Raw genomic sequence first — 10,642 nt, forward strand, 5'->3', positions numbered from 1 at the left:
CTACAATGTGCCCTTATTCTCCTAATGGAGTTACATGAACAGAATAGAGCTGTGACAGGCATATGGATAGATCTGAATACAGTGGGAAGAACCCAGTTATCCTGTAGCCTACCTTTTTTCTCATTCTATGCACATCTTCAGCAGAGTATTGCATAATGCAACAGAAGAGGGGTGTTGCGTAATGGCAGACTGCACTCGGCAGCTGGCATGATGGATCATTGGCCTTTATTCTTCCGTTGTTGCAAGAATGGAAAGCAGCGCAATTAAACATGACAACGTGGTATTGTACAGTTATAAAAAAAAAAGTCAATAAACTATGCCATAAACGTGTTACAAATCTCTTAATTAATACTTTTGTAATATGACGGATTGGGAGACTAACCAATCAACGGTTGCGTGGGCGGGGTTTGTTTTAGAATGAGCCAATCTCTAAACATGGCAGCAAATATTCCCGTCAAAGAACGGCTATGTTGTAGGAGAGTGACACCGTATTCAATGTTCGTACATGTTGCTACAACAGCTTTTCCTTAAATTACTGACCTAGATTTTCACTAGAAATGTGGTTAAATGTTACGGGCGGTTGTATAGAAATTGTTCCCTTCTCCGTGTCAAAAATAGACAAGTCCTGGAGCTAACCTACAGCAAAACTTCTGCAAAGATTTTGTTCAGAGTTTTAATTTCACGCTAAAATTGCCAACATGGAGATTCACGAAGGGGCAGCGGTAGCAAGCGACAGCGTGCTTGACTTTTCCCGTTTGAGTCTGACCACTATCAACGTTAACAGTATCAGCGACGAGAGGAAAAGGGACACCAGACAGCTCTACCTGAACTACAACCGACTAGCCTCGCTACCCTCGTCGGTCAGCCTTTTCTGCAACCTCGAGTTTTTGGACATCAGCAACAATGGACTGTCTGCCATCTGTGAGGGCATTACGCGACTGACGAGGCTGAAAACCCTGATAGCCAAGAACAACCGCCTGGACGAGTTTTCGCTGCCCAAAGAGTTCGGCTCTCTGCAGCTGGAGGTGTTGAACTTAAGTGGGAACCGATTTGAGGAGATCCCACTTCAGTGTATGAAACTGCTGCGTCTGCAGTCGCTTTCATTCGGCGGAAACAGACTGAAAAGTATACCTGAAGAGATAGAAAATCTAACCAGGTAGGTGGTAAGGGGGCACGGTCAATTAATGTCAATGTGTATTTCTACACTCTTTGTAGTTAACGTTATAGTTGGCCTTAATCGACGATATTCCATAACGTTAATACGTTAGCTAGATAATGGACCGGGTGGTCAACGAAGAAGGAAACTAAGCTTCCTTCCGATTCTATTATTGTCCGTATTGGGGCACCTCGGAGTAAATTATCGAGTTTATACCAATGACAATTAACGTTACCGTTATCCAGATTATCTGTAGTCGGTTTAGCTCAGGTTTAGTTGGTGGTACGTTTCAGTCAACTGGTACATAGCATGGAAACCAAGTGATGTTGCAATGGTTACCTTCTTTATGAAATGCATGCATTTACATAAAATGGGGGTAAAAACTGTTGACTGGAACTTTTAACTGGCAACCACCAGCCAATCAGAATATATAACAATGGTATACGTGCAGTTTAGTGTCCCAAATTCCCCATACAATGTCCTTTATTAATTATGAACCTGCTAAACCACCTGTGCTACCCTAACCTATCCCTAACCTTAACCTGTTTCAAATAAGACCCTCATCTTTTGAGACACTCAGTTTTTGGAAAATAATTTGTGACACTAAACTGCACGTAAGCCTATAACAATTTAGACCTTAAACGATTGGTCGATTAATTGATTAGTCAACTCACATAAAATGAATGTGCTGGTTTGATAAGTAATTCATCTGAAGTCATTTGTCAAACAAATTGATTTCCTGCTTTTTCTTTGTCTTATGTAACAATAAACTGTACAGCTGAAATAAGTCAATGAATCGATAAAGCAGATCAACAAAAGGAAATCTTCAACTATTTTGATAATTGATAAATAGTTTTTAATCCCTTTTTATTTGTTTTGCACTGTGCAAAAAAAAGCAATTTAAAGGCAGGAAAATGTGACTGACATTACACATTTCTGACAGTTAATAGACCAAACGATTAATCACATAATTGAGAAAATAATCATCAGATGAAAATAATGGTTAGTTGCAGCACTACATCAACTACAATGTAGGCTAGTTAAAGTAATAAGTCAATGGCATAATGCCTATTCTGAGCATACACTCACACATTCAGTGTTATCCCTCCAGCCATCTCGGCCTGTAACCAAACACTACGTTTGGTACATTGCAAAAGGTCACCCTGGCATTTAAAATGTTTGGTGCATTCTTGGTTTACATTTGCCAGAGTCAGCTTTTATCTGTATGCTGCAGCTCATGCTCCATATGGAAAGCTTTGAATTCCCTTTTGTCAGTTGTCTTGTAGAAAGTACTGTATAACCACTTAAGTCATTCTTAACCTGCTGTTTTGCATGAGTCAAAGGAGTTGACCCACCTGTTTACTGTTCACCTGTGAACTGTTTACAGAACACGTGTCAAACTCAAAGCCCGCGGGCCAAATCCGGCCCCTCGCAGATTTATATCATATCAATTTTGGTTACAATACACTTTGGCCCACCTAGTTTTTGTCGCCTATTATTCGTTTTTGTTGCTTTTTTCAAAGTTTTTGGGCGCTTTCTTCTATGATGGCTAGGAACATTTTTGCTGACTTTTTTAGGACTTTATGTCTACCAAACTGTGAGTGAGAAGACTATACGAGACATGCAATAATACAGTCAAAGATATTTAACTTTTTGGATTAAATAAAAGCATGTCAATAAACCCGTACATGTCTGGTCCTTGATGTGATTCTCATTTTCCAGTGTGGCCCTTAGTGAAACTGAGTTTGACACCCCTGGTTTACAGTATCTATTACACAGTCACACTCGGGCAACCTGTAGAATTGTTTAAAATGTAATTTAAATATAAGTCAGTTTTTCTCTCCCTTTTCAAAATTGTATTATTTCTATGGGTTTAATGGTATTTACCATACCTCTTTTACGTCTATCCGTATGTGTCATGATCATTTCCAGGCAGTCTATCCTGTAAACATCATGATTCATAGTGTGTGTAGGATAATTGTTCACTTAAGCTGTTCCGGTAACCACCGACTGGTTTTGGAGAAACTAACAGTAGTTACTAATGACAGGAAAGTGCAGCCTGTGACAAATTTACCTTTTCCACAGAGGACATATCAGAGTTTTTCTCTCGGTTAGTGTCATAAAGCATACTTATTTTGAATCATAAAAGACTTACTCATACAGTATTCCAAGGCCTAGTCCACACGTATTTTTAAAAACAGGGGTTTCCTTTTTTCTTTATAAAAAAAAAAAAAATCCCGTCCACACATGCACTGTTAAGAAAAGTCTCCGTCCACATAAAAACACAATTGAAGCGCTGTCAAGAGCATGGCCAAGCCAATAGGTTGCGCTATAACCCCAGTCGCACGAAGAAGAAGATGTTGACCAATCATAAGCCTGAAAAAAAGCTGTTACCCGATGACTATCCACCAACTAGAAGTCCAACGCTCCAAGACTAGTGATGTGGCAGTGTTGGATTATGTAGCAGTGACCTCCGTAGCGCATACTGATGCCTCCGTTTCACAATACAATAGAAGAGTAACTATGTGTAAACTTGTACAAAAATCCTGCTAGCAAGCATGTTGCCAGCACTATTTTGGCCACGTCTGCCATTGCAAGAAATGTCGCCTCATTTGTGACGCCTCACAAAGGAGATAACGGCGCACACACTGACGTTACAAGCTTAAAACTCTGTTTTCCCTGTCTTTACGAAAACACACAAACAGCGTTTCTAAAAGACTTCACCCTGGCTGGAGTATTCCAAAACCTCCATTAACAGTGACCTAAAACACATTTTGTGTGTGGACAAAAGGCAAAAATGCATACAAAAAGCAATTAAAAAAAAATACCCATAGACTTGTGGACTAGGCCTAAGCATGGGTGAATACTATATAACTGTACAACATCTACGTGATATAATATGTCTTGATGTGTTTAGAGAAGAAACCTTGACCCAGTGTTTTTTGGGTGGAATGGCCCAGGAAAAAGGCTTAAATTGTGCTTAATTGTGAGCTTTCTATATTGTCCCTGATACACACCGTAACTATCATTTTAATCTCTGGTGGCTGATTTGTGTCAGTGAGGGCAGTGCGCAGACCCTGAATGTCTCAGTTCCCTTTACAGAGGGGGCTTGCTCAGTGCTTAGCCACCAAGGACAGTATAATGGCTTCCTGTCTCGCCGTTGCTGTGTCATCAGTTCCAGCAGGCAGATGGCCTGACAGCTTACTTTTGCTGACCAGCCATCCATTGCTCTCTCCCCGTCTCTCTTTCACTCCCAATTACCACCCTGTGTACTCCATACCTCCATTAACCTACCAGGGTCCTTTTGTTGTCTTAATACAACAAACATGTACATATCGTTTTTTTATTGTCATCTAAAATGTAAATAAGTTTATATTTGTTATAACATTAATCCAAATGCATATATATTGCATATATTATCTTTGCACACTTTGTCCTAAATCAGTGTGTCTACTGTACAAAAAAAAACAACTAAGAATCTAAGATAATTCTGGTCTCTGGGACACCAAGTGCATGCACACAAACTCTTTAGCATGAAACAATGCATCTTTAGCTCCCCCTTGTGGTTTATGTATTAGTTTTAACTTGGGATCACTCAGCTTTGTTGGGCAGAAAATTTCCCCTTTTTAGAACATCTTTACCTCTTATGAATAAACATGGCTACATTGACTCTGACACTGCAGCAAATTGTATTACAAACTGCAAATGTTGAAGCTGAAAAAAAGTATTCCCTTTTTAATTTGATATCCCATAAGATAAGAGCATCCAGAACAATAAAAAGAGTGAAATGGTGTGAAAATCACTTCTGTACTGTACTGTGCGGGATATTCAGTACTTGAGTTAAACATGGCAAACTCAAAATTGACTCTTGTCCTCCCTTTTGTTCTGTTAGTCTGGAGCTGTTGTATCTGGGTGGAAACCTCATCACAGCCATTCCCCCAGAAGTGGCTAACCTGCCCTACCTCAGCTACCTGGTCCTATGTGATAACCGCATCCAAAGTGTCCCCCCGCAGCTCACCAGGTAACTGCACATACACCACCAGTATCTTACCAGTGTAACCTGCAGTAAAAAGCCATATGTTAATGTACATTGAGGATTCCTGTCTGTAGTCATGTTTTTTTTTTGTAGGTGAAAACTTTTCTCTGTCTCACCCCAGGCTCCACTCGCTGCGATCTTTAAGTCTCCACAACAACTTGCTCACGTACCTGCCGAGGGAGATCCTCTGCCTGGTGCACCTGCAAGAGCTCAGTCTCCGTGGCAATCCACTGGTGGTGCGCTTTGTCAAGGAGATGACCTACGACCCCCCGTCACTGCTAGAGTTGGCAGGACGTACCGTCAAGAGCCGAAATATTCCCTACAACCCATACGACCTGCCGTCAAACCTGCTGCGCTACCTAGACCTGGCCAGCAAGTGCCCCAACCCCAAGTGTGCCGGTAAGACCCTTTTTTTTTCACAGTATTTGAAGAGAATGCACAGATTGATGTTATTTTTTTTAATTCTATGATGTTAGGATTTGTCTTCTTTTTTATTTATTTATTTTTTATTTATGTCATTTTTCCACCAATATGTGAAAACACTAACCTGACTCCTGGCAACTTTCCATTGGATAACTTTTGGGAAGGGGCGAAAATACTGGTTAGCTGATTGGATAAACCATCTGTCTATCACCAACATAGACGGGCCAAATCAACCAATCAGATCAACGATATATCAAACTCTTGCCGAAACCAGTCGGGAGAAGAGCAAAAACATCTTTTCCTCCGAGAAAAGCCTCCAGTGCCGTTTTTTGCTCTTCTTTCAATGAAGGAATACGTTCTAATTTGGATAAAACTTGCGCGATAGCTACGCTCATCTCATCCGTGCAAGCCGCCATGTTGTTTAGACTGAACAGTCACTTCTTGTTGCGTTACACCTAAACCCGCCCCAAAACCAACGCTGATTGGTCTGTCGTTTGGTGAACGGCTCCAAATTTTCTGTCTCAAGATGCCAGACTGATCTGCGAGTGGAAAACTGGAGCTCGCGAGATCAGGACGGTCTCATGAGGCTATGAAAAGACATGGGTTCTCAACCTTTTTTGGCTGACCCCATAAAATAAGGAATTCCTCACTTGCGACTAGGCCTGCACGATATTGGAAAAAACTTACATTGCGATATTCTTTTTCCCTGCGATATATATTGTGATATGAAAAAAAGACTAATTTTTACAAGAGGACATAAATAGCCCTATTTAGAAATACTAAATCATTCTCAACTACTGGGGTGATTTTGTAGGGGAATGCATCTACAAAGAAAATAAAAATGAAAAAGGAAATTTTCTTATGGGAACCAGTCTTTGTTGAACTTTAATGCTTTACAAAAACCAAAGCAAGTACGCGCTGCGATTACTCTTCTGAAGTGATTTAGGAGAGGAAAATTAGGAAGAAATACACTGGTTGACTGACATGACACCATTGTATTCATGTAATATCAATCCAGGCTAAAGTGAATGATATTAATAATGCATGCATGTTGCTTCCTCTAAACTTCAGGTTGTGGTCGACTAGCGGGGCCTGCTTTGGTTGTTTGATAAACTGATTAAAATTGATCATGATTGGTGGTTTGCTGTGCATGCAGAGCCTGCATGTCACACTCTTGCAACAAACTGTGTATCCAAGAGCACTTAAATCAGTGTAAATGACATTATATCAGAAACAGACTGCTGTTGTAGATTAGTGTTACGTTTCCAGCGTCGCAGTTCCGAACCATAACGTTAGTTGGGACAGCTGACGCCTTGTTTCTTTAGGCTAACTATGTTAGCTTTAGCCTGGCTGGTAGCAGCTTTCTGCGGTGAAAAATGGCCGGGTTATGTCGTCATCACGTTGCATTAATCAGGTGATTTAGTTTGTCTTTGCAGCGAACATAAAACACTGACTACTGTAGCTTCACTATCCATGGAAAAGCATGTGCATCACTGTGTCAGCGGCAGCTGCCGCTTATGGTACTTTTCTACACACGGGAGAGCCTCACTTCCCATAACATAATTTTTTTTAATGATCTGGCGACACCTTAATTTTGTCTTGTGACCCCTTATAGGGGTCCCTATCCCCAGGTTGAGAACCACTTTGATAACATATCCTGTGTTTGTTTTTCCCTTTACTGTTTCCTACCTGGGTGTACAGCTTACATCTGAGTTTATGACGATGATGTAATGTATGAATATTGTTGTACTATGTTGATAGCATTCATGTGCATACATATATCTACACAAAATAATTTCAGTCACTGACCTGCCACTTGAACCTGGCTTTGTTTTTCCTGTCACTCTCTACTTTCTCCAGGCGTCTACTTTGATTCATGTGTGCGGCAGATCAAATTCGTGGACTTCTGTGGAAAGTACCGGCTGCCCCTCATGCACTACCTGTGCTCCCCAGAGTGCACCTCTCCCTGCAGCTCCAACCCCCAGAGTGACGCGGAGTCTGAGGAAGAGAGCAGCGTGCCTGCTTACCGCCTGCAGAGGGTGCTTCTGGGATAGTATGACGTGGAGGAGCCTTTGACCCTTTGGACAAGCCCAGCCTTGTCAGTCTGTCACTGTGTTCAACATCTATACAGAGATTCAAAGTTGGCTGTCAGACTTTACTACACACATGCCTCATTTGCACTGCATGGTTCGGCTTTACTCCACTAAACTCACTTTTGGTACCAGGTGCTTTTCTCTAATTGTTTTCCACTGCGGGATAGTACCCCCTCAGTCTAGGCAGCATTCTCAGCTGATTGCCATAGCGATGCCGTGTGAAACTAGCCTAGAAATTTAGACGCACCCTATTGTATCCCGTGTAATTTGCAGCCAGGGGGTCTAGCAACTCTCCATTGGCTTGCGAGCTGGAAAAACCAAACTCACCAATCACATTGTGTATGGAGTCGGTGGGCGGGCTTAACATAATGACGGCAGAGTTGCGACGGTTCCACGTGAATTCCCTGCTACTTGGCTGCGACTCTTGAAGACTTGGAGTTAAGCTTTTCTTTGAGAAAAGAACAAAGAACGGCACTGAAGTCATTCTTAAAAAAGGAAGATGTGTACAGAGTTTTGCCGACCGGATACGTTTAATCTATCAACCTGCGTTGCTCTGGTTGGTTGTAGCGCTATCCTATTGCGTGCAGAAAGAATTTGAAAGACCACCGTTTATCCCGCCCATCGGATTGAGCCCTGCCAATGGTGAGTTCCCGGACCCAACATCTTGATGTGGTTCTGGCTTGTCAGGCTAGTGTGAAACTGCCCTGGCCTATCATCTTCAACGCGGCACTCGTGGATGTTTTCATCGGCAACGATGTCTGCACTTCGTCAATTGTACGGCGTTGTGAACATAGTGTACAACGTAGTTTTGTGGGCTGCCATTTTTTAAATCTGGGGTGAGTGAATTAAAAAAAATTGCAGTCGCTATTGACGGTAGCTTGGCTATTTAAAAATGGCGGGTATGTGCTGTTAGTGACAGTTCTCTCTGACCAATCAGTGGTCTGCAGTGTTTTAACTCCACTTTCTAGTATTGGCTCAGTTCACTTGAAATCATACTGAGGTGGTACCAAAAAAGTACCAGGTACTATTCAGAACTTTTGCAAATGGAAAACCAAAAAAGAGCGAGTTGAGTATAGCCGTGCCATACCATGCAATGGAAATGTGGCAAATAAACACACATACACACACAAACCGTAACACTGTTTAACGGTCGGTCAGCCTGTGTGGCTGTATGGAGACTGACTTCCTCCTGGGGTTCTGAAAACACGTTAACTCCCATTTTATGAAACTTTCTCTCACTACACATTACTCACATAACATGAGTAAAGTTAAACTCCTATTTCCCATGTAGCCATGCAAATCCACAGTCCGTCAGTCAAGACTTCATCAAAGTGCTGGTCTCCTGGCCCAGTATAGGGGGGCATTTGAAACTCAGTGAAGACTGATGGAGCGGCAGGGTTCTTTTCCTTTTTCAGGGCAGCTTACTTTGTCTTCCATACCACACTTTGTGCTTCTTAGTAGCAACAGCATTCTCTCAAAGTTTGGATATGAACAATGTTTTTTTTTTTTGTCCAGCTACTGGTGACACACAGTTTCATTTACATTTCTCATACCAGGTGAGCTTCAAAACTGCCATGCCAACTAGGAAAAAAAAAATCATTTTTTAAATATGTATGCAGAAACTATGACGTAGTTTTACACTACAGTGTTCTAAATTGATTCAGTATGATGTGTGAGATGGCCTTATTTACACTGTGGTCCTGCTGGGCAAAGGTTTTGTGCAGTTAAGCTGTCCCGCACAATATTAAAAAATCAAGGTTTATCTGTTTTTGTCTGCACACCAGCCTTACACAGTTTTGCCATGTTGGCATAGTTGTTTAAAATGAATCCAGAAAATGGTTTATGTGAGTATATGGAGGAAAGCCTGTGCAGGCTTAATCACAAAAAGTGGATGTGGGGTGGACCAGGGGAAACCATTCACTGTGTTGGCACTGAAACAATAGCTTTTCAGCAAAACACAGTGGCAGCCTTCATGTTTATGTTCAGGGCTTTCAGTTTTCTCTAGGTATAAGAATGTGTGTGTGAGAATGGAGCCCACAGATATTTTATTTCTGAATTGATTATTTTTAAAGTGCTCATATTATGCGTTTTGGCTTTTTCCCTTTCTTGTATGTATATATATATATATATATATATATATATATATATATATATATATATATATTATTTTTGCACGTTATAGGTTTACAAAATGAAAAAGCCCAAAGTCCACCCCAAAGGCACTTACTATCTCCAACAGAAAACACTGGTCACAAACTGCTCCAAACAGCTCTGTTGTAGTCCAGCCTTCACTTCCATGATGAACGTGCATCTGCTAGCAGTTACAAAGCATGGCATGCCCTCATACTCTGCTTCTGACTGGCTAGTAGTCCTTACCTAGCTACTGCACATGTGCGACTCCCAACAAAGATGGAACAGAAGTGAGATGTCTCACTCTGTAGCTAAAACAGAGAGCAGGGGTGAAAAGAGGAGCTGCAGCAATGTGCAGTTCCAACAAAAATATGGTGCTTTTTGAAACTCAAACCATGTAAACCTATTTTGATATAACATCTAACAATTATGAACCTGAACCTGAAAATGAGCATAATATGAGCACTTTAAGACAGAATCCTTAATTTCTAACTGGAAATGGCTGTTTCTGTTCCTGGTTACACTTCTGCTCTGCTTTCCTTGTTGTGTGGAAAGCTGGGAGATGTCATTAGCCTCCCAGAAAGGTTCTGTCCACGAGTGAGGAGGTAACAACTGGCTTCACATTAGACGTTAATGTTTTTGGCCAGGACACTCTTGAAAAAGAGATTTTTAATCTCAATGAGTCTCTTCCTGGTTAAATAAAGGTAAAAAAAAAAGAAGAAATGTTTAGAAAACAGAAGAACGCTCCTCTATGTTACAGTAACGTCTATACTAGAGCATTTAAGTGCCTTACTAATCGTGACC

General features: G+C 41.2%; 1 protein-coding gene across 1 annotated transcript; it reads left to right on the forward strand.

Annotated features, from left to right (window-relative positions):
• Positions 1-444: 444 nt before the first annotated feature.
• On the forward strand, positions 445-9,704 carry lrrc58b (leucine rich repeat containing 58b). The gene is made up of 4 exons (XM_078262062.1): positions 445-1,156; positions 5,049-5,177; positions 5,314-5,591; positions 7,476-9,704. Exons 1-4 carry the CDS (start codon positions 699-701, stop codon positions 7,667-7,669), a joined length of 1,059 nt encoding a protein of 352 aa, XP_078118188.1. The 5' UTR covers positions 445-698; the 3' UTR covers positions 7,670-9,704.
• The last annotated feature ends 938 nt before the right edge of the window (positions 9,705-10,642 follow it).

This window comes from Sander vitreus, chromosome 11 (assembly GCF_031162955.1).
Source record: "Sander vitreus isolate 19-12246 chromosome 11, sanVit1, whole genome shotgun sequence".
NCBI classification, from domain to species: domain Eukaryota; kingdom Metazoa; phylum Chordata; class Actinopteri; order Perciformes; family Percidae; genus Sander; species Sander vitreus.

What these genes read in the sequence shown, in the direction of transcription:
- lrrc58b (XM_078262062.1), top strand. Translation starts at nt 699, where the DNA reads ATGGAGATTCACGAAGGGGCAGCGGTAGCAAGCGACAGCGTGCTTGAC. An exon ending in GTCCCCCCGCAGCTCACCAG is followed by an intron (nt 5,178 to 5,313) that starts GTAACTGCACAT and finishes GTCTCACCCCAG; the next exon opens with GCTCCACTCGCTGCGATCTT. An exon ending in CCCCAACCCCAAGTGTGCCG is followed by an intron (nt 5,592 to 7,475) that starts GTAAGACCCTTT and finishes TACTTTCTCCAG; the next exon opens with GCGTCTACTTTGATTCATGT.